Source organism: Alosa pseudoharengus, unplaced genomic scaffold (genome assembly GCF_046254945.1).
Source record: "Alosa pseudoharengus isolate Yale_2024_CS ecotype anadromous, Long Island Sound unplaced genomic scaffold, YU_APseudo_1.1 YU_APseudo_1.1_scf_13, whole genome shotgun sequence".
Taxonomy (NCBI): Eukaryota; Metazoa; Chordata; class Actinopteri; order Clupeiformes; family Clupeidae; genus Alosa; species Alosa pseudoharengus.
The window spans coordinates 30138296-30162984 of record NW_027468598.1 but is presented as its reverse complement, the minus strand read 5'-3'; the positions used below and the strand labels follow the sequence as shown (position 1 = coordinate 30162984).

The 24689-nt window shown below is 43.5% G+C and overlaps 1 protein-coding gene across 1 annotated transcript; it reads left to right on the top strand.

Moving 5' to 3' along the window:
- Window positions 1-1739: 1739 nt before the first annotated feature.
- On the top strand, window positions 1740-24519 carry tmprss13a (transmembrane serine protease 13a). The gene is made up of 13 exons (XM_076282814.1): window positions 1740-2017; window positions 8271-8442; window positions 9181-9294; window positions 10731-10901; window positions 11348-11474; window positions 11777-11875; window positions 12193-12236; window positions 12630-12792; window positions 16381-16559; window positions 17782-17880; window positions 18662-18804; window positions 19416-19571; window positions 21590-24519. The coding sequence occupies exons 1-13, from the start codon at window positions 2000-2002 to the stop codon at window positions 21602-21604; spliced, it is 1500 nt and encodes a 499-aa protein (XP_076138929.1). The 5' UTR covers window positions 1740-1999; the 3' UTR covers window positions 21605-24519.
- The last annotated feature ends 170 nt before the right edge of the window (window positions 24520-24689 follow it).

Below are 24689 nucleotides of genomic sequence, written 5' to 3'. Positions count from 1 at the left end.
GGCAAAGCATTTAATCACCGCTGTCAATGGCAACGGGTTTTGTGCTTCTGATTAATGTCTTTCATATCACTACGCAAGGACTGGAACTTCATTCAAACGTGAAAGCAGACGGTTGATCAGCTGTGTTCTAAAGAATGTTTGATTCAAGTTCAGCAGCGTGTGTTGTTGCGAACTATTTGTTTCTCAGCAAATGCCACGATGAACGGTAACAAATAGGCTAGGTTATGTAGGCTAAAGTCATATCGTGGGGAGTTTATTATTTCGTTTTGGCAAGTAGCCGTATAATAAGCGGGATAATGTGTAGAACGCCGGTCATTACTGTGAAAATAAGTCCCTTCAGGGCGGAACAAGACCCCTCCGCTGCGCGTCGGGGTCCGGTTCGCCCTGTCGGGACTTATTTTCCCAGTAATTACCGGCGTTCTATACATTATCCCTTACCTAAACGCTTTGATAACTTAACTGCCTGGGTAGATAGTGTTTTTGTGTTACCTTGTCTTATTAACCTTATTACCAATCAAACAAGCAGAACAAGTATTACCAATCGATCAGACATTGTCCCTGACTGCCTCCAAAACTATCCTCTTTTTTTTTCTTTTTTTTATTATTATTATTATTTTCTGTTGTCGGCTACGAACGTGGAGAGCAGACGGAGTCCATTTTGCCAGATGTGGCCCACATCAGGGCCGGGCTGGGACTGCAGCCGTGACCTGTGTCTGTGCTCCTGCTTCCTCTTGCGCTGGGGTCATTTGGGTGTCTAGATAGAGCTGCACCGTGAGGCCCTTTGTGATTGTGATGTAAAAGATTCACTTTCTGTCTGACTCAGTGGAAGTGAGACATCTTCAGCTTGTTTGTGCTCAGAGAAAAGGGAAGAAGTGAGCTTTTTTTAGGGGAATTCAGGCCTACGCAGTCCCTTGATGTTCTGAAACACAGGTAAGTATAACGTGAATCAAGGTGAACTATTAGTTAGTTCTTGTTGGTGTTATTTTACCTGTGGGTGAACAAACCTTCCCCAACACACACAGACACACACACACACACAGAGAGAGAGAGAGAGATGCTAATTATCTTCAGCTTGTTTTGGTAAGGTAGGAACAAGTGGAAGCATGCATACAATGAAGAATCAGTATACAGGAACACGACTACGGCCAAAGGCATTTGGAATTTATCATCAAACTCCGAAGGTATTGGGATTTATGACTCATGCATGGTTTCACTGCACATGTTTGTTGTCTCCTCGGCCGTTGCACATGGCTCCACATATAAATTTTCCATCATGATTCAGTACAATCTACTATCAGAGTGAGGATGAGAAAAGCAATACAATTAAATCAAATTTAAACAGGTGAAATGGCCCCAAAGTTGCAGTGACTCAAGTCAAATCCAATGACACCCAAAGGAGTTATTACTAATTAATGGAGTCGATCAATAAATCCTGGTCTGCTGACTTAAAGGAGAACAAACTCATTGTAGCACATTTTTTCAGACATATCTCTGTTTCTGTTTTTGAGTGATCGGTATACCTACTACCTAGCTTGAGTTGCTGCAAACAACAGCTAAAGCAACCAGCCTGGGTCCCTTTGTCTGATCAGAGAACAGGCCAGCTAGTGCCTCAGACGTGAGCATATTCAGAATTCACTGACTGCTGCTATTGCCAAACTGGTTCAACTGGTTTGGAACAGAAACGCCAGCTGCCAATCCTCTACCGAGAAAAAGAAGGAGGGAGAGGAAGACACAGGACTGAAAGGAAGAAGAAAAAAAGAAAGAAAGAGAGTGAGAGGGAAGAAAAGGTGCTTGTTCTAAGGTGTTAGGGTCAAGGATATAGACGCAGAATGGAGCACATCAGTGGTGTTGAATAGAGAGGGGTCAGTTTACTGAGTCGCTCCAGGGCAGAAGAAGAAGAAGAAGGAGTGCGGTGAAGGACCCTCCCACACATCTCACCCAGCTCTCAGCTCATCTCTACCTCTCCCCTGCCCCCTCGACACTCTCCCCCTGGACTCCGATGGCAAAGCATGATCCGGTAAGCATGGCTGCCTATACACCTCACTGGTTCAGATAGGCCACAGCTGAAATCTAGCCATAAGTTTGATTGCCGAGCACCTGTTTGTCCTTTATGGCAGGACAGAGCTTTGCGATACGATTGCTCACATCTAACCATGACATACAGTATATCTACTGAGTGCTTGGGCGTCAGGACAGAGCTTTGGGAGAGGATTGCTCACATCTAACCATGACATACAGTATATCTACTGAGTGCTTGGGCGTCAGGACAGAGCTTTGGGAGACGATTGCTCACATCTAACCATGACATACAGTATATCTACAGGACAGAGCTTTAGGAGATGATTGCTTAAGGACATCGCTTTGGGAGACGATTTCTGACATCTAAACATGACATATACTGTGTATTTGCTGAGTGTGTGTGTGTGTGTGTGCCGCTAAACAGGCCGGTCCATGGTGAGGGACATGGGGCTCTCAGATACTAAAACTTAGTTTACTAGCTTAGCTTACTAAAACTATAACTTGCCTTGAGTAAGATGTGTTCACATGTTGAAGACACCAACATGTTCCCTTCAGCTAGGTGGTGTGTAGGAGCATATACAGCATATACGAGACCTTTTTGGATGCTCGTCCACAGAAATAGGCCAACATCAGCAAGCCAGAGACATCTTTTGTAAGCCAAACTTTTAGTGTTTGGAAATCAGATTTGGTGATTGCTTAGGCAAACGTTAGTGTTTGGAAATCGGTGACCCATTCTATCCTGCCGGGGGTTGCAAGACAGGTGTGACCTGTTGAATGGGTTGAAACTGGGGTTTTAACATCTCTAAGGAATCCCTGTGATGTTAATAGTCCCAGTGATCTGCATCGGTTTTGATGAGAAGTCGAAACTCCCTCAGAGACCTGACCCAGTTGATTGATAAGAGGCACACTATAGAAACAACGGTACCTACGGTAACGGTAACAACAACCTAAATACTAATGTACTTGTTAAGCTGCATATGTCTGTAAATGATATACGGAACATCACGGTGATGTTCCGTATATCATTTACAGAGTGATGTTCCATATATATCATTTACAAGCAGTGATGTTCCATATATAATTTACAGTTCCATTTGCATGTATTAAATCAGCTTACACTTTTATCGAGCAAATGGACTGATGTTTAATCTCCAGGAGTAACACTAAACACAATATAAAGTAAATACTACATTTCCATTCAATTCAAGATAACCAGAGGGTGACGGTGGAAAAGTTTAAGATACAGTCAAGGAAGTATTTGCAAAGACACCGATCTAGGACACCTGATCTATTTAAATGCTGATGTATTGTATGTGAATAATGTTGAAGGGACCAGTTTGGGTGTTACAAGATGCATGGGAATTTAAGCAAACCTGTTTGTCTGCTTGTGCAGGGTGAAGGTGAGGGGTCTGTTTACTCAGGAGCCTATAGTGTGAGCGAAACCTGAGTACTGTAGGCATTGAACACATCTCATGAAACATTGTCTTCTTGGTTGTCTCCTATAACAGTATAGGATGAGACAAACTCCGTCTCATCCTATTTCGTTGAATTGGATGGTTGTCATTTTATACTGAAATATAAACACTCATACAGACACACACACATGCACGCACACACACGCGCGCACACACACACACACACACATACGCTTGTTTCTTCATTTTATCTTCTGTAAATTGCTTTTATTTGATTACATTTTAGGCGCACTGCTTATTATAACGAGAAAATAAAACTTCTCTTTTAAGTGATAACAGATTAATAAAGTAGTAAACGTAATTAGGGAAAACCCACACAAGGAAATGACTGTGGCTATGAATGCATTTTCATATTGCAGTCTCAACCATTGCTGAGGTCTTTAATTGATCCATCATATCACAATAACCTCCGACTGGGAGAGTGATGATGGCAAAGCACGCTAGCTTCGGCTGAGTTTGAGTGAGTTTTCCATGATCCTCCAAAAATCCGCCTGCTGACCATTGTCAGGATTGGACGCTGGATTGGTCGGACACCTGAGGGAGATGGGGCCAATGAGATTAAGCCAGTCAGCAGCCTTTAATCCCCTTGGCAGGTGTCTTCTGTCTGGAGACAAGGCTGGGCTAGGCAGGGCTGGGTCCTTTGTGATAAACCTCCAAACAATGATGGATGGGAATCTGTTGAACAGGTCAGACCACGCTGGTGTCGTCTCCACACACACACACACACACACACACTTCACACCAGAGCGTAGCACATAGCATAGCATAGCACATATGAGCACAGGTTTGAGCACAGACCCAGAAGATATTCACTGTTAAAAACTGCAGTGTCTGTGTGTGTGTGTGTGTGTGTGTGTATAGGTGTTTATGTGTATGTGCATGTGCATCCATCCAAGTGTGTGTGTATGTTTGTGTGTGTATGTGTGTAATTGCATTAGTTGTGGAGATTTAAATTCTGATTATTCATTCATCTCACACAATGAGAATAGATGCTTGGCTGAGCCTCGTTTCACATGGGGAGTTGCCAGTAGCATTTCAATAGCTTACAACTTGATAATGGATATTCTAAGGAGGATTTGCACTTGGAATAAAAGACTGCTGGTAATCCCACAGTGTGGGTCATGACACCTGAGCAGGGGTTGAAATAAAAATGTGAAAAAGTCTATATTTAGCAGCCACTCACAGATTTTTGTTAAAATTTATTTACTAGCCACTCAATTGAAAATCATAACTTTGTGTCTGAAATATACCTGCCACATTCATATTTTACCAGCCATTGTCTTGTGGCTGGTGATAATATCGACCCCTGCAACTGAGGAATATAATCCTTTTAAAAGTATGTTTAAGTAGCTGGCAGATTTGATGGGGGAATTGGGAAAAGGATGGCAGACTCACTAACACTCACCAGCTGTGAGGATTTGGCATGAAAACAAACTGCCTCTCTAGCTAGCACACTATTTCCATTCTGCAATTATACAGTATGTGGCACAACACTGAGAATATGTGTGAAATCTTGATTATTTCAGGACAAAACTATACATGTTTGCATTACTTTACGAGGTAAAAAATAATATAGATGAGTTGTTTGCAATATTGAACCAACTTGTATGTAAATCCAAACAATTCTGCAACACTGCCTATGTAAGATATGTCAACTTAAATCATATGAATCCTCTGACACAATAAGCAAGGTGCAAAGACAATTAGCAAGCTGGTTAAGTGGTCCTTGGTCTGAAAAAGTTTGAGAAACACTGCTTTAGACACTTTAAGTTACTACATTATTTCATGAGAATGGGTTGTCTGTGCAACCAGGAAGAAAGCTGCACATTCCAGTAACACTGTGTAAAAGTTGTTTGTTTTTCTATTCTGGGTCATGAAAATATTATCAGTAAGCCTTTGAAAGGTTACAGTACAGGTTTGAAACACTTCCTGATGTGTCATGACAATGGTATTGCACTTGACATTAATTAAGATGCTAAGATAAGTTAAACAAATGCATTGCAAATGAACCACTAGAGCAGTGTGACAGTTAATGGTAATCAGTCTCTAATGGAGGTTAGTATCTGGTTAGTATTGCAGCAACAGAGTCGAAGATGCATCAGCCCCAGATTGGGCGCAGAATCCGCAGATCAGGATCATCTAAGATTTGACTGGTTTTACAGACACAGACACGCACAGGCAGTCAGATTTGTTGGCCAGATCTGCCATAGCGTCCGTTTCGCTCTGGACTACATCTCACTGACAACCACTCCATAGGGAAATATGTGCTTTATCTGTTTTCACAAAGTATATCTGGAAAGTCAATCCAAGGACAACCTGTGCCAAATGTGTCCTACAAATGTATCTGAATTATTATGCTTATTTTAAAATATTTTTTATTGACTCTCTTTTCGTAATTTTTTACTTTTTGGTTTAGTTTTTGCCTGATTACCTCTATGTTAAGCATTATATACTCTTGTTTTCTTCTGTTTGTTTGTTCTGATTGTCTCTGTATATTAAGCACGATAAAGGCTCTGTTCGAAACAGAAGACAGCTGCCTGCTGCCTCCTTGCCTAAATAGAGAGCTGTCTCACTAGACATGACTTTGGATTGAATGCATCTTTTAAGAATGAGCGTAGCCAGTGTTTCCCATATAATTTAATTATATTTGTGGTGGTAGGTGACATGGTTATGATGCTAACAGATTTAGTCATGATTTAGCCTGTCGTCTTCTATGCCAACAACAATCCTTGCAGGATTTTTAATGTTTTCTTTAAACATGCATGCAGGTTTGTTGAGGGACAGAGACTCAAGGAAAGGCTGTACAAAGGTGCACATAGGTCTACAATGAAAGGATTTCATTCAATGTTATACAACATGGAAAATCATTGTGTGATAGTGTTGATATTGTGGTGGGCTGCCACAAAAAATTCAATGTATGGGAAACACTGGCGTAGCACTCTAGAATCTTTGGTTAACACTACGGTATGACGTTAGCCAAAACCAGACGATAAACTAAACTAGCTTATGGAAGGTAGTAGGCTAATAGTAGAAATGAGTTTAACGGGAGGCACATATATCAGACCAGACGATATCAATGGTTACAACAATGGTATAATCAGATAGTAAAGCATTAATTTTCGCTACAAATCCACAAATCTGAGCAAAATAATGTCACACAAACATTTCAACAGATTCAGCAGCCATTATCGATGTCATCCGCCATCTTTATCTACTTTTCACAGCTGTTTAAGATGTTGCCGCAAAGGATTATGGGTAGTACAGAGCATGCAGTGAGCCGCCTGAGTGATGCTACCTTCAAAAAAGACAGTTATTCTGTAATTCTAAGATATCTTAGAGGGCAGCAATTTTTTTTTTTTTTTTTTCGGTTTTGACCCGCACTTGCAAGCAATTTTTACCGTTATGAACAGAGCCATAGTCTTGTTTTCTTTTCTTTTGTTTGTTTGTTTTGTTTGGTCTTAAAGTACAGTAGGCCTACTTTCGTCAACTGCCATTATTCTTGAAAGTGTTATATAAATAATTTGACATTGACATTGACATTGAGTCTGGTTCTGGGTAGCCTATCACTCACACACTCACAGGTAATGTGGGTCAGATCTGGGACGGGTGTGACCTGCTGTTCAGTTTGTTTCTGTGTTCGCCTTGGCCAGCCCTGTATGGGCGAACTCCGCTGGGTGACACTTGTGAATTGGCTAACGTGAGTTAGACAAAGGGGGTGGGAACGCTTACCAAGTGGGCCTGTTGATATAACAGTGGGCCGTTGCCAGGAAACCCAGCACGCATTGTGAGTTCAGGTTCACGTTTCTGAGAGAGCCGTCTGTCTTGTTGCCATGACAAAAGCGTCGGTGTCACTGCCATACTGTTTCACTGGCGAGAGACGGGCTTCAAGGTGCTGTCACTGTTGCCCCAGTTCACCTCCACACTGAATAGCCTTTGTTGAGCATTCAAAGGAGATGGGACATCTTCCAGGGAATCCTTGCCTGTAGGTCTTAGTAAGAGGGCACCGGGAGAATATAACATTTTTATAAGGCGATACACCTGACATTTGTCACCTGTGGGGTTCAATATCTTTTTAATGATGGGGGACTGATGTAGAGGTAGATGAGCACAAATGACCTCATCCACTGGACAAAAGGTGTTGAAGGGACAGGCCTCCTTTATTGGATATGAAGTAGGGGAAGCAACGGTATTGAAATCAGGTCCGTCCGTCTATTTGTCTATCTGTGTGTTCTCTCCTCAAAAGTACTGGTTCAATGTATTCATATTTATACACAAGACAGAGGGTCAACGTGTCTCGGTCTTCCAACATGATCATGGCTCAGAATGTAGATGCTGTAATTTAGCACCAGATCATGACTAGGAAATATTTTAAACCACCATGACTTTAAATAATGAGTGCCTCCTTTGGGCAAAAGATGCACTGTTTTTCAAATGTTTTATCCGGCGTTCTCTCTGAGGAACACACACTTGAATGAACTACTGAACTGCTGTGCTGGCCAGAGGAGTCGCCATGGTAACATATATATGAAGAAACATCCCTGTGAGTCTCCTCAGGCTTAGTGGAATGATAATGAAGCTGTATGAAAGCAAATATTGGGGCCAGCAGCTGACAACAGTCCAGTCCAATGAAGTTAGCACTAATTAGTACAAATTATAATGTTTTTTTTAATTATTTACCAAGGGCTTTCTTTTGTGACAAAAGCAAAGGTTCAACATCAAAGATTTGTTATTGTTTGCTGGCTTATTTACCATTTGACCCCCCCCCCCCCCCCCCAGAACGACCTCCCTCCCCCGTACTACTCTGTGTCGCTCCACACTCAGCCTCCCCTCAGGCCCTATGAGGAGGTCGTCTATGGCAACGGGTTCGGAGGGCCCACATACCAACATCCACACTACATCCCCCAGCATCCCCCTGTGATTACCACGGCTGTGGCACAGCCCAGCCTCCGTAAGTTGTTCCTTTTTTTCACTCTCAGTCTTTCTTAGCTATCACTTTTTATTCACTTTCCATTTATTATTAGTGCTTGCTGGAGCGAAAGGGGAAGAAGGGCAAGAATCAGAAACAAGTACCGTACATAAAGACGTGGTTAGCATATTACACAAGGTTTATTGGGCTATTCTAAGAACGAAAAATGAAGACACACTTCCCTCTTCGTCTTGATACTCTTTCTCTCCCTCAGCTCTCTCTGTTCACCCTCCTGCTGTAGTAGTTCAGAGAGACACACAGACAAAGAGACACAGACAACACACACGGGGCAGCCGTGGCCTACTGGTTAGCGCTTCGGACTTGTAACCGCAGGGTTGCCGGTTCGAACCCCGACCAGTAGGCATGGCTGAAGTGCCCTTGAGCAAGGCACCTAACCCCTCACTGCTCCCCGAGCACCGCTGTTGATGCAGGCAGCTCACTGCGCCGGGATTAGTGTGTGCTTTACCTCACTGTGTGTTCACTGTGCGCTGAGTGTGATTCACTAATTCACAGATTGGGATAAATGCAGAGACCAAATTTCCCTCACAGGATCAAAAGAGTATATATACTTATACACACACAGAGACACACAGCTACACGGATACACATACACATACACATGGACACAGCTACACGTACGCACAGATACACTCACACACACACACACAAATCCTACCACTTGCTTTCTATAATTGTGTGCTGTGTTTCTTACCTCTCTAGCGCCCTCCAAGGGTAAAGAGAAGCGGTGCTGTGGCAGGAATGCCCAGTGTTTTGGAGGCTCTGGAGGGACCGTGCTCCTGCTGGTGCTGCTCGGCGTCGCCATCTGGCTGGGGGGTAAGTCTGGTCTCCACACACACACACACACGCACGCACGCCTGCTGCCCAGGAGCCAATGGCGGCCCGCGGAAACATTTCTGGAGGCCCGCTATAACATCTGATAACATCTGATAACATCTGTAACACTGTTAAAACTGTACAACTGTAATGTTTGCTTTGAAAAGAATGAATCTCTGTTTAGTGGTGTTTTGTGGCCGTCAGGTTTTCCTGTGGTGCTTTGGTAGCTGGAATTGGCTCTGAATAAGGCCTATGCTGATAAGAAGCAAGGCACACTGAGACTCTAAATAAGTTTGTACTTGAAATGGACTGTAACCAGAACTGTTATATCCCAAATTTGTCTGTTGAGGGTAGAGAACCCCAGGGATTGTGTGTGCATTGCAATTTTTCTTAAGATTTTCACAAGTTTTGCCAGGTTTAGCCTCAGTTATGAATTAAAATGTGTTTAATGCAATACAGATAAACTGTAGAGATGCAACCTGGTCATTAAAATGATTACAAATGGGATTTTTTCACCGTTTTTTTTCTTTTCTTTTTCTCCCCCTGCCCCTTTGGCGGCTCTCAGTTCAATGTTGGGTTCCTGAATTGGCCCTCACCAATCAAAACTTTGAGAACCCCTGTTTTAGATGAACTAGAGTGGTGGACACCGAAATTTTGACGAATTTTGTCAGAGTGGCTGCAAACAGGCATACTGTAGGCTACTCAAACATGTCCTAAAACAACCCCTTAACGTTCGTTTTCAAAACTGTGCAACTCACCGAGTGGTTAGTGGTGTTCGTTGATTGTTAAAAGCAAATATATCGGCGCAATGTATGATTTCCAGCCGTCTTATTTGCTATTGTGGAACTATTCACAACCGCTCAATATTTGAACCTGAAGCATAGACGGTGGTGCAGTAGCCTAATATCAACGTGCAATGAGTCTTCCAACAGAAATCAATGGGATTTTACAAAATGCCAAATAAAACACGAAACAAACTGTATTTCGCTATCAACGATCACCACTAACCACTTGGTGAGTTGCACAGTTTTGAAAACGAACGTTAAGGGTTGTTTTAGGACATGTTTGAGTAGCCTACAGTATGCCTGCTGGCAGCCACTCTGACTAGTCAAATGCGATTCAAAAGGTCGAGACAGGACCAATCGTCAAAATTTCTCTAGTTCATCCAAATCAATCCAGAAAAGGGACTTTTCTCTCGTCCTATAAGGAGATGGAACACATGGGTTGACTGTGTTTTATGTAATATACTGAAACTCTGAACATTGCTTATTATTTCATGTTTGGTCATTTTGCATTTTAAACCTTCTCTCGCTTTCATCTTGATGCTTCAAAACGCCATTTCTGTGTCTGTTTCATAATATTTATGCCTCTCTCTCTCTCCCCCTCCCTCTCTTGCTTGCCTCCTCTCCCTCCCTCCCTCTCTCCCTCCATCTCAGTGCACTACGGCGCGCGACTGGCGACCGCGGCCATCATCGAGGGCCAAAGTGGCAGTAACGGCGGATCGGAGCCCCCCGAGAGCATGACCACACACGACACCTGCCCCAACACAACCGTCCTGTGTGACGCACAACGCGACTGCCTGCGGGGTAGTGACGAGACCAACTGTGGTGAGAGGGCCCAGCTCAGCCAAACACACACACACACATGAACACAAATCCATACATTCAACCACGTACAACAATCACCCAATATACAACCATCTTCATGAACAAATACACACACACAGAAACACACTGACACAGTTGCACAAAATACCACAGACACACACATATAAAATACCTGCACATAATTAAACACCTACCACACAGACAAACACACACACACATGCACATTCACTGTGACACACACACATGCACATTCACTGTGACACACACACACACACACACACACACACACACACAAATAAACGTACACAGACACACAATCACTTACTCACATACTCATAATACTGTGACTGTAATTTTATCACATTTTCGAAAAATTATTCATCTTATTTCATCTCTCACTTCTTTTTCCCTCCCTCTATTTCTCCCTCCTCTGTCCCCCTACTTAGTGCGGTTTGCGTCAGATGGTAGTTTGCAGGTGAGGACGGCTCAGGACGGCCGCTTCCTCTCCGTGTGTTACCAGGACTGGAATGCCAGCTTCGCTGACCAGACGTGCGCCCAGCTGGGCTTCAGGCGGTGAGGACCCCTAATAGCAATCTAATATACGCATGTCTGTCTATCTGTCTGCCTGTTTCTCTGTGCTCCACAAACATATACATTTGCTGAAAAAATAATATGTCTTGCGCTTACATTGCTGCTACCAAACTAGTTAATAAATAATAAACAAATAAAATAATAACGCATAATTCCATAGTAACATGGGGGAAAATGCAGCAATTTAGTTCCCCCACTGCTAGCAATGCATGTGCGAAATGACCCTGGTAGATAGTGGTCTGTTAGCGGCATGTCTGAAGTGTCTCTGTCCACGTCAATGGCAGGTCTTACCAGCTCAATGCACTGGGCGGACAGCAGTCCATGGGTGTGTCTCTGACGGACAAAGACTCCTCACGTCCCCTCCATGGCCAAGTCAACGTCAGGTAAAGACATAACACCACTCTAACACTGTTTCAAATAATGCTATAGAAATAGAAAAGCGCTATAGAAATGTAGCCTAACGTGTTGTTGCTATTATAGTGCTACAAACAGTGCTTCAAGTGGCATTATAAACAATAGGTTTTATAATGAATTTGTCTCAGGTTTAGCATGGATCTATGTCAGATCATTGCCAAATTAAAACCTATTCCAGAGTAGCCTAACTACTGAAAGTATTATCTTGTGTTATCTGGCTAATGGTGCTCATGCAGCTATATAAAGCTAGCATTTAAAAGCCCTGACTTATTCCTCTGTTCCTCAGCTCTACCTGCCCCAATATGCAGACTGTTTCCCTCCAGTGTGTGCGTAAGTACTCATTATTTTTAGGTACTTTTGATATACAGCATAATTATGCCATGTTTACTTCATGTTATGCATGGCTACCTGTGACAGACTGCTATTGATTTGCATTTTTATGCACAAATACAAGAACTGAGCTCATACAGTACAATACAACTGAGGTCATGTACAATATGCAATACAATACAACTAAGTCATATCAGTAATTGGGAAAACAATAACTACTATATATAGAACAATGACTGTTGATTAACAATCTACTTATCTTGGTGCAGATATTTAGTAACATTTCTCAATTCAGCAGAGAGCTTCAAGCAACAGACACATATATTATTATCCTTATGGCTTTTTTTCCAATACAGTGTTACACAAGACTTATTGCCCTCTGCTCTCTTCTAGAATGTGGCCAGCAGCAGTTGACCTCCAGGATCATAGGGGGCAGTGTTGCCAAAGAGGGCCAGTGGCCATGGCAGGTCAGCCTCCACTTCATGGGCACCCATGTGTGCGGGGGAACCCTGATCTCTCCTGACTTTGTGGTGACGGCAGCCCACTGCTTCCCCAGGTTAGTGCTGAAGACTCAGTCCAATACAACCGATAGCAGGCAGCTTAGAGGCACAGGTTCAGTCCATAGTAATTGGCCCGTGTCTGGGCCGGATGTGGACGAGACCCCCCACTCCCTCAGGCCCAGTTACGTGGCTCACAGGCAGCTTAGAGGCACAGGTTCAGTCCATAGTCAGGAGCTCACCTCAGTTCTCTTTCACAGCCAGTCAGGAGTGACAATGCATTCAGGAAGTATTTAGTGTTGTATTGCTTTTTCTTACAAGGGTATATAGCCTGCTCTTTGCTTTCGCTATTATTTTCTCACTCATCAATCTACTCTCACTTCCCCATAATGGCAAAGCGAAAATGGGACTTTTGGAAAAGTAAGAATGCGAAAATAGGACTTTTGGAGAAGTAAGAATGCATTTTGTCAGAATGTGAAAAAAAGGGGGGAAGAAAGGCTCTGAATGCACTCCAAAAGCATACATTACGTACAGACCCACATCTTGAGGACAATACAACATATGTCATCTTCCTGATGCTTTGTTCAGTGTAATCCTGTGAAGAGAAAATGTATCTCTCTCAACTGAAAGTGTAACACTAGCTAATATAAGCCATAGGCAGGGGCCTATTCCCTGGCCGCAAACTACTAATACATCAACAGACTCCTTAAAGCTACTCAGCACTTGACAGATACTTTTATCCAAACTATTGTTCATTACCAGTGTATGTATGCATGTGTATGTTCTCAGTTGGAAGACTATCACAGCCCTGACCTTGGTAGTGTGTTAATTGCTTTTTTAAAAAAAGCCATTTTCCTTCATCAGTCCTTGAGCTTTTTTAAAACATTGCCATAGTGATGGTTCACAAACAAGTTAAAATTTAATTGTGTTCCCTTCCCACACAACTGTTTTTTCGAAAGCATTGATATTCCTCCACCACAATGCACTCTCAGAAAAACAACCCAGAGATCAGCAGGGCCAACAGCAGACGGGCCCCATGTGTCTGCCTGTAATTGGCCCGTGTCTGGGCCGGATGTGGACCAGACCCCCCACCCCCTCAGGCCCAGTTACGTGGCTCACTGTGCTCAGCAGGCCTTTGATTGGCTGAGAGCGCTGTGATAATAATCGCTGCCACAAATAAATATCCTAAGTGCTTGGAGATGGCCGCTGGCGGGGGGTTGATGATAACCAGCACGGCCGCAGGCTACTGATGTCAAACTGGTCCCAGTGAGAGAGAGCCGAGAGCATGCCATGCAGTCTTACATTTCAGCCTTTGACAAGGCCAGCTGCTTCCCCTGTTGTACTGCGCCAATCAGGGAGTGGACTTTATGGCCCTGATCAACTCGTTTGACCTCGAACTGGTTCGCAGCCCACATACTCACAAAGCTGGTAAAGAGGTTGATTTGATCCTCACTCGGAACTGCACCACAGACACCCTCATGGTGACGCCTCTCCATCTTTCCGACCACTTCTTCATCTGGTTCAACGTCAGCCTGACAGAACAGCCTCCGGCTCCTCAGCCGATGGTCACGTTCCGCTGCAACATCCACAACCTGTCTCCAACCCACTTCTCCTCTGTGCTCGTCTCCGGACTACCTCCTCTCTGGAGGTTAATGATGCCACAGACTCGCTCTGCTCCGCACTGAGCTCATGTCTGGACGAACTGTGCCCTTTTACTACAAGGCCAGCTCAATCCAAACCCTCTCACCCATGGCTAAATGATACCCTCCGATCGCAGTGCGCCAAACTCAGAGCCGCGGAAAGAAAATGGCACAAATCTAAACTAACTGATGACCTCAAAAACTACCAGACACTCCTATCCTCCTTTTCAGCCAGCATTGCTGCTGCTAAGATAGCGTTCTACAATGGGGCAATTCCGCAGAAAATTGACTTTTTGTCACATCCATAACGCCAGTGAAATGACTTGGCATTTGTATGATGTGAATGATAGCATTCATTTTTTGTGCATTTTTTCTCATTTACATTCTTCAGCCAAAAATAGCAAATGCTCAAATGTCATGCAATCATTCACATCATACCATACCCTCACATTTTATTGGCGTTATGGATGTTACAAAAAATGTGATTTTCCATGGAATTGCCCAATGACAAAATCAACAGTATCACAGACACAGAAACTTTTCTCAACCTTCAAATCGCTACTCAACCCTCAGCTGCCTCTTCCTCTGTCCAGCCTTAATGCCAATACCCTTGCCTCATTTTTCACAAACAAAGTGGTGGCAATCAGCAGTCAATCCTCTACATGTCCACAGGACGCGACAGAATCAGATATTGCACTCCTACAACCTCTGGCGGTTGCTGGCACATCTTTTTCTGCATACGTGCCTCTCTCCGAGAGTGAGGTATCCAGACTCCTGACATGAAACCGTCCTACAACATGCTCATTGGACCCTATACCTACGAGCCTACTTCAGTCCATCAGCCCGACCATCACACCAGGTATCACACATGCGAATAATTCTTTCGTAACCTCTGGCACGTTTCCAACAGCATTCAAAATGGCCTGGGTAACACCGTTTCTTAAGAAAACTTCTCTCAACACTGCTAAAGTTGAGAACTACCGTCCTGTCTCACTCCTACCTTTCATATCTAAAGGTATCGAGCAAATAGTCTCCAAACAGGTCTCTGAATTCCTTTTACAGAACAACCTTCTTGATCCAAACCAATCTGGGTGCAAGAGTTGCTACTCAATCGAAACAGCTCTGCAGGGGTTATAGGGTTTTAGTCTGTTTATTTTACTGTTTTTTAAGGAACTGTGTGGGGTAAACAGACCAACTCTTGACTTTCTATCCTTTCAACAACCTGTTGAATTACACACTTGATTCAAACCTGATTCAAACAGTATGATGTGGATAAGCGTTACCATATGAAAAGATAGATAACACGCTGTCCTGTCATCAGTAATCATCACAATTAAAATTTAATGATTTGAAAGCATCATGTCAGGTGTTTATTGTCTTGTAGTAATTGTTTACAACAGATTTCAGAAGTGTTAGATGCCCTTTTTCCCTTTCTGTCCCTCTTCCTGGTGGGCACAAAGCAGATGGGCTCACTTGTATGAGCTGGACTCTGCTTCTTCCTGGTACATGGGAGTTTTGCCTCATCATTGTTGCCACAGTATTTGAGTATGAGCTGGGCTCTGTTAATTTTTTTCTTCCTGGAAATTTTGCCTTGTCATTGTTGCCTCAATATGGGAGCGTACCTATGTTCCCCGGGTCCTATGTTCCCCAGGTCCTATGTTTCCCGCTTTGTATAGGACCCGGGGAACATAGGGATGATTGCTGTAGTAGGGCGCTCATGCTTGGGGCTCTGTAAAGCTGATGATACTGACCAATGTTCCTGATGCTGAGTATTTTTGCTTGGGCACAGTCCCATTGTTATTGGGCACCATTGTTTTTTTTTTCTGTGGAATTTTAGTCATGATGAGAAGGTCAATTGTCATGGTCACCCAACCAGGACATGTGGAACCGGTTATGTGGTTGCCCAGCAACATTGTTCAAAATGTGTCATCACCAATTTCAATTGTTATTAGCATGATATAAATAGTATATAATATAATTGATGAATTGTGCTGTTCTCTTCTTTAGTTCCAACCCATCTTACACGGAAGCTGTGAACTGGCGTGTGTACGGAGGGGTGGTGTCCCAGACAAAACTCCCTGCACCCTTCCTGGTGAAGAAGATCCTTGCCCACAATAGCTACAGCCAGCTAACTAATGACTACGACATTGCGCTGCTCAAACTGACAGCACCTGTGGATTTCAACAGTGAGTCTACTCTATGCTACACATGTACACAGCTATTAGCTAGCATACTAAACCTAGCTTACCAACCAACTCAAGTACACAGCACAGGACGTTGTGTGGCATATTGTATTAGATAAGGTCTGATCAACGACAAACCAACATGACTTTGTGACTGAGGCTACATGCATAGAGAAATCTAGTCAATAGTCAATAATTTACTCCAGTAATTCATAAAAACATCCATTTAGTGTCAGTAGTAGGCTATAGCATCCATACATCTCATTTATCTATACACACTGTTTGTGACAGAGGTCACCATAATGCTATAACATTGGTTTGGTGTGTCATCTTGTAAAAAAGAAATGATGCCAGGAATATGCAATATATTGAATAATCTAGTCTTTTGGTGCATAGGCTATTCCATTTCACCTATGTGTGAGCACTTCTACTCTAATGCCATACTAGAGCAGTGGAAATAGGCCTATTGCAAACATTCAGCCCATCCAACAATGGACAAAATGGTGGGTAGCCCTATCATTTTACCAGCAGCTAAAAATGTGGTGCATAACTGAAAATCACACAAAATTGATGCTAGTTAGTGTGTCACAGAGTCCTACACACACACACACACACACACACACACACACACACACCCATCATGTCAGCGCTTCCTCTGGAGAATATGACTGATTTGGGGAAAGAATCATGTCATCAGTGGGGATATAGGAGGTGCTGGCCAGGTCAGCTGTGCCAAACGGGAACAGAAGCAGAGACATCGTTAGGGAGTCATTCTCTCACAGACTGACCATTAAAGATGGAGATGGCCAGTCACACAGACATTTTAAGTGCTGGTGTTTTGCCCACCGGGCTTTGTGGCTGGGGCGAATAAACCTCTGAGAGGCTATACTATTGTCCTCCTGCTGATTTGATTTGGTCATCATCAGTGCAGATCTGCATGTGGAATGGAAGACAAAATTGTGTAATGAAATGTGTGTGTGTGTGTGTGCGCGTGTGTGTGTGTGCGTGTGCGTGTATGTGTGTGAGTGTGTGTGAGTGTGTGTGTGTGTGTGTGTGTGTGAGTGTGTGCGTGTGCGCATGTGTGTGCGCGTGCATGTGTGCGTGTGCGTGTGTGTGTGCGTGAGTGTGTACGTGTGCGTGTGCGTGTGTGTGTTTGTGTGTGTGACTGTGCGTCTGTGTGTATGCATGTCTGTATTCCTAATAAGTTGTCCTCCTGTTTGATTAGAGCTTCTCCAGCCTGCCTGTCTGCCGGCCTATGACCAGTCCTTCAGTCCCGGAGACAAATGCTGGACATCAGGCTTTGGAACAACTGAGGAGGGGGCAGGTAAGAAATTAGATGAGATTACATTCACATCACATTTACATGAAGGCATTTAGCAGACACATTCACTTAGGTTGAAAAAAAAACTGGTTCAAGTCCCGACTACCACCGATGTGCCATTTAACCCCGAGTTGCTCCAGGTAAATTGTCCCTGCTATTAAAGGTGCTCTAAGCGATGCCAAACGTTTTTTAAGCTAAAACATTTGATGTCACTTACTGCAAACAAGGATACAAGGATACAAGGAAGTTTATTGTCACATGCATATAGTTACTGGAAGTAAGAAATGCAGTGAAATTATGTCTGGTGTCAGCCTATTTGTGCATCACCAAACATCACCTAACCAACCGCTAGCTGTCTGTGTCCTGAATACACTGTAAAAACGCGATCTCTGTGGACAGCCCAGGCTCCAAAAACGGCAACAAAAACAACCTGGGCAAACCTAGCCCATAAACACATAACAAACCGTTCCAGCAAATCACAGACGAGATGCGCGTTTAGGAGAGTTTCAATTGAGCAGAAGTGACGTTACCCAGCAATGCATCGCTTAGAGCACCTTTAATTGACCTATGTAAGTCACTTTGGATAAAGTAAATTTACACTGAGTAAAGGTTTACACTGAGTGGCTGACATTTTGTGTAGCGTCCAATTTCAAGAAAAAAAGACAATTGAAAATCCCTGATCAAATAGCCATCATTCTATGAAATGCATTATCATGCTGCTTTATTTGATATGTTGTATCATCTGATCTGTCCCTCTCTCATCCCTCGGTCTCTCTGCCTGCAGCAAGTAGCTCCCCTGACCTCATGGAGGTGAGGGTGAACATCATCGATCCGCGCGTCTGCAACAGCAGCAGGGTGTACGGCGGCAGGGTCAGCAGGAACATGATATGTGCTGGAGACCTGGAGGGAGGAAGAGACTCGTGTCAGGTGGGTACACGTTGACCACACACACACACACACACATGTGCACACACACACATGTGCACGCACACACACACACACACACACACACACACACACACACACACACACACTGACCCCCGCCCCCCCACACACACACACACAAAGCAATGGTCCAGTAGTTCTAGCAGTGAAAGAAAATGACCACCAGAGTCCTAATCAATAGCTCCTTCCCAAACAATCTCTAAACATTGGACACTGTTTTGGCAGAAATAAGACTACGTGGTGGCCAAAGGGTCATTTGTTCAGGTCTTGCCCAGATGTAGACAAACTGGGAAAGCAGTTCATTTCACCTGTAGGACAGGTGTTTACAGAAAATTAGCTGCCTCCCTTCAGCCCTCTGATCTCAAAGAACACTGAACCAAGCAACTGAATAACCACCATGATTTGCCCATCCATCCCGGAGAAGTTTTCCCAGAGTATTTCTAACAGCGTGGGTTCCCATTGTGGTCCCAAGAAAATGGCTGCCCCTGTGGAATAAGATGCTTGATCCAGTGTTCTTCTAGATCAGGGCCTTCAGCCGCGTCTCAAGTAGCTCCTCTCTCTCCTCTTCCTCCTCCTCCTCCTCCTCCTCGCAGGGCGACAGTGGCGGGCCGTTGGTGTGCCCGTCCCAGGATGGGCGCTGGTACCTGGTGGGCGTGACCAGCTGGGGGGCGGGCTGTGGCCGCAGGAACAAGCCGGGTGTCTACGGCAGCGTATCCAGCATGCTGCCCTGGATCTACAGCAAGATGCAGGTGTGTGTGTGTGTGTGTGTGTGTGTGTGTGTGTGTGTGTGTGTGTGTGTGTGTGTTGAAAAATGCACTAAGGGCTACAACTGTCAAGTACCAAAAGAGACAATGAAGTACTGTTAGTAGTGGTATTTGTATTGCAAGTCTTAATTTGCCATGAGTGTTTTACAGTTTGCCATTTTACCCACCGTATTTCCTCACACACACTGATTCCTTACCTTGGCTTTGTTTCTTCACCCACAACATTCTAACTCATCTAGCATTTTATAACCAGAGCCTTGGTGATCTCATTGAAACAAACCTGAGCAGAGTTGGGTGGTGCCTGGCTGGTCAATGTCACCTGACTAGAATTCTAGAATCCTCTCATCCCTCAGTCTTCTCTTCCTTTAGGGTTCTGCGCTCTCTGATATCCTAAGTATGTCTCAGGTCAAGGGCACGAGCAGTTGGAGTTTCAATAACCAGCAAACAGCCCGAAGGAGTCAGCTCACGACTGCTGACCTAGATATCCATCTCTCTCTCTCTCTCTCTCTCTCTCTCTCTCTCTCTCTCTCTCTCTCTCTCTCTCTCTCTCTCTCTCTCTATCTCTCTCTCTCCCCCAGCTGTCACTTCCATCTTGCTTTACTTGATGAACATACACACATACAGTACCAGTGAAAAGTTTGAGGTCACAATTTCCATTCCACTCTATTGTAGACAGAATACCAGCTGAGATCAGTTGCATTGTTTTTGTTTAATCAGGGCAGCAGTTTTTTTTTTAAGTATATTTTTTGTGGCTTTTTATGCCTTTAATGAGACAGGACAGTGGAGAAAGACAGGAGGCGAGTGGGAGAGAGAGTCGGGGCGGGATATGGAAAGGACCATAATCGAACCTGGATCGCCAGCGTACGGTGCAGGTGCCCCAGCCAGTCGCGCCACAGCCGGGGCCCAGGACTGCAGTTTTCAGATTACATTATGTGCTTATATAATTGCAAAAGGGTTCTCGACTGTTGTAGAAAGAAATGGCTAATCTGTAATGCAATATCTACATTGCCCATTATCAGCAACCATTCATCTAATGTTCCAAAGGCACACTTTATTTACTAATCTGATATCATTTGAAAAGGCTAACTGACAAAACATTGGAGAACCCTTTTGTAAATATAGCTGCAATGCAAGCACTTTTTAGCCAGGCATTCTATGGGCTGCCATAGACTGCAATGTTGGATGTATAATAATAATAATAGGAAAAGCTAGTAACTCAATGGGTGCCTTCGCAGTTTCGCTGCTAGGCCCCCAATTATGTCAGCACATAATGTAATCTGAAAACTGCTGCCCTGATTAAAACGTCTGGGTAACGTCACTTCTGTTGACGTTCAAACAAAACAGAGAGCTAGCTCACTGCTTCCTCCCCACCTCTCCCGTGCAATTGAATCTCGTCGGTGCTAGAACAGTTATGTTATTATGAGCAAGGTTTGTCCAAGTTGTTTTGTGGCCTGTTTTTGGAGCCTGGGTTGTCCACAGAGATCACGTTTTTTATACAGTGTATTCAAGACACAGGCAGCTAGCGGATGGTGAGGTGATGTTTGCTGTAAGTGACAAAAAATGTTTTAGCCTAAAAAACATATGACATCGCTTATAAGCAGAGACTACAATGGCATGAAGATATATTGTGTATTGATAATATTATATATTATATTGGTCGGAAATATATCCCTTTATGGCTTTAGTGCCATGTTGCAGCTGCAGGGCCTAAAGTAACAACTCATCCCAAAGCACTGAAGGGTCCGCTGTGGTGATATGTGACTCCTGCCCCAGACTTTTCATTAAAACAAACCATCTGAAAAACAAGAGCCTGCGGCAGAATATTTTATATACACTCCTACGTGAATTGTAAACACACACACACACACACACACACACACACAGACAGTGTCATCAGCATATTCATCAGGTTGAACATCTGTCTGTCAGAGGCTGAGATTACACATCCCTGTAGGAACACTTAACATTGTTTCTTCACTCTATCTCTCCCTCTCTCTCCACAGCAAGAGAGACCCTAAGCCACATCACCCCCTCACCCCCTCCCTGGGTCACTCGTGGACGGCAGGGGATACGCTTCTCTCTCTCATCCACTGGACCACACAGTGACGTCAGGCTAATGGGCAGACGTTGAGACAAGTGGCCAATCACTGAGGGACTACCAATCAGAGACATTAAAGCACTTTAAGATGAGCTGCCCCTATGGCCCTGGCCTTTCCCGCTTCCATTTCACCTTATCCAGAATTTACACTTTGATGTCACTACTTCACATTTAATATCAATCGAATGAAGGAGGTTGAATTCTACAGTTGGGAAGAATATGTATCTCAATTGCTAGATAATGATTATTTTTACAAATTGGTGAGAGTGAGCATGGGACAGTGCTGAATCAGTGTGCCGAATTTCATAACTTTAGACCCAGCGGTTCAATTTTCGGCCAGATTTTGACCCGTTGGTGGCGCTAGACGACTGGGTTTAGAGATCCGTAAATGAGCGTGAGTGGTCAGTGAAGTGTCCCGAAACTTTCTGCCAAATTTCAGCACTTTTTAGTCAGGCGTTCTATGGGCTGCCATAGACTGCAATGTTGGATGTATAATAATAATAATAGGAAAAGCTAGCTACCGTCTTGGGTTATCAGAATTCTCTTACAGACTCAGTCTACTGCTGCTACACTTCAACTTATCTCTAACATTGGAAAACTTGTATTGGAAACTTCCTATTGAGGAGAGGTCAGTGTGCAGGATTGCCAGTGTGCCAATCCAAGATATGCAATGTATGATTGGGAGTGGTTGATCCAGTCCCTTATTACATTTTAGATGTTGCTAATTCATTCTCCACACCCTCAGCTCAAATGATTCCTTGAAGGATGTCCAGAATTGCTCAGGTTGTATGGGCAATTGTCAAAAAAAAAAAAAGTAAGTAAAAAATGTCTGTCAAAGGCAAGGCCCCCCAATTTCCTTGAGAAGACGGCTGTTTGGGTCATTTTTCCTTTTGTCTGTTTACTGTTCCCTGGACCTGATGGCATGTGGGCCAGATCCACGCCATGTCATTAATACATTTTTACATTTTATTTAAAGCGCCTTTCAAGTCACCCAAGGACACTGTACAATAAGACAAAAGGATATAGACACAAGAGTAGCATAAAGGTATACAAGAGAAAATAGACATACAAGCCACATATACAGGGACAGTACAAGTAGACAGTACACTTAGTAAAACACACTATACATTCAGTGTGTACGTTCATGTCATTGCCAGATCTGTCTCCAGGTGAGCTGGTCTCTTTGTGGTTACATGGTGAGTGCTTGCCCTGAATGTCTGCCATTTGTAAAGCACTGTGCACTCTATGTCTGTGCTTTGGTTTGCCCCAAAGCACTAATCAGGGGCGTAGATTTGCGTCTGGACCGAAGGACGTGTCCCCACCAATGTCAAATTACGACTGAAATGTCCCCACCAATATTCAGGTTGAAATGGGGAAAAAAGCGCTCAGATGTGCTACACAAAGAGTTAAATCATTTCTCACTTCAGTGCTGCGGATCATCTCGTACAGATCTTGTAAAGTGCAGTAGCCTATAAGGGTAAATCGCGCTGATTTGAAGTTACCTATAATAACTACCAGTGAGCCGCAGTCTCCTGCGCAGCATGCAGCGCTTCATCTTTACTACAAGCATGAAGTGCGTCCAAATTCACCCATTCTTCTCTGTTGAACTCCTCGAGAAGTAGGCTACTCATCACACATGTGTCACATGAAAAAGCCTTTTCTCAGCTTTAAGACGGTGCTATCTAGCCACTGTTTGCTGTCATAAACAGTTCGCGAGAAAAATAACTTCAAGAGATTTAATAATTATTATCTGCGCCCATCTCCACATCCATTCGTCTCGGTGGAATATCGTTCGTAGGCCTACACACTCTTCACGCAACACATGACAAACCATATATCAGAATAAACAGCAGACCTTACCAAACACAAAGGTGTAATGCATTCCCGTGTATAGTTAGCTGTTCCAGAGTAATCCTGTTTTGAAATAAATTATAGCAAAATTCAACATGGTCTTTCGGCTGCATTTATTAAAACTGAGCTGTGCTTACATCGCCTAGATATCTGTAAATATTAGAATCAGAGAATACACAGGCAGCTCATGTTTGTCAATGTAGCCTTAATGATTTCTTTTCACAAAATGCTAAGCATGCATGTATTTAAGTTTCTTAAAACTGAGCTGTGCTTAAATGGGCATGATGGACCAAATGGAAAATAAATGTTAAATATAGCCTACATATCTGTAGCCTACATATTAAAATCAGATTATGTAGGCTACACAGTGTAGTTAGATCAAGTTGGACAGTAGCACATTTTAATCATGGATAGTAGTTGGACAGTAGCACATTTTAATCATTTTATATATTCGGGGGGGTGGGGGTGGGGTAGTGTCCCCACCAAAGCTCAGACCAAACCTACGCCCTTGGCACTAATGTACTGACTATGAGCGAGTGTTTTTTTATGAATGATGAAATCATATGTTAAAACTGCAATCTTCTAGTGCTCAAAGCCATATTTTTTAAGTGATCAGGGTTTTTCTCCAGGCCAGTGAAGTAATTGAATGGGAGTTTTGTTTAAAAATGTTTTCTATGTGCGGTATAAATGAAGGATCTATGCAATATGAGTTATATTTACCACTGAGATGAAAAAAGGCAAAGGGGATCTCTTTCTCTCACTCACACATATGTGCACACACACACTAACACACACCCCACACACACAGACAGGTGTCCTATTCCTCCCCATCTGTCTGTGAAGTCTAGGGTTCATCTCCTAAATGTTGTCAAAATGGTATTCTGTAACAGTTGCCCAGAAATGGGTCATGAAAGTTTACAAAAAAATTGCCTACCAACTATAATATATATCTTTACATTATGTCAATAAAATGTTTTCCTTGAACGATTTCCTCTGTTTTTGTTTATGTATTATTCTTGAGAAGTATATGGTGGGTCTCAACATATCAGTAATTATGGCTCATAATCCCTGAGAAAGACCACCTTGACAAAAACAAATTGTCCTGTCCGTCAGTGAGATTGTGGGTGGTGGGCGCGGTAAACAGAGAGGGGAGA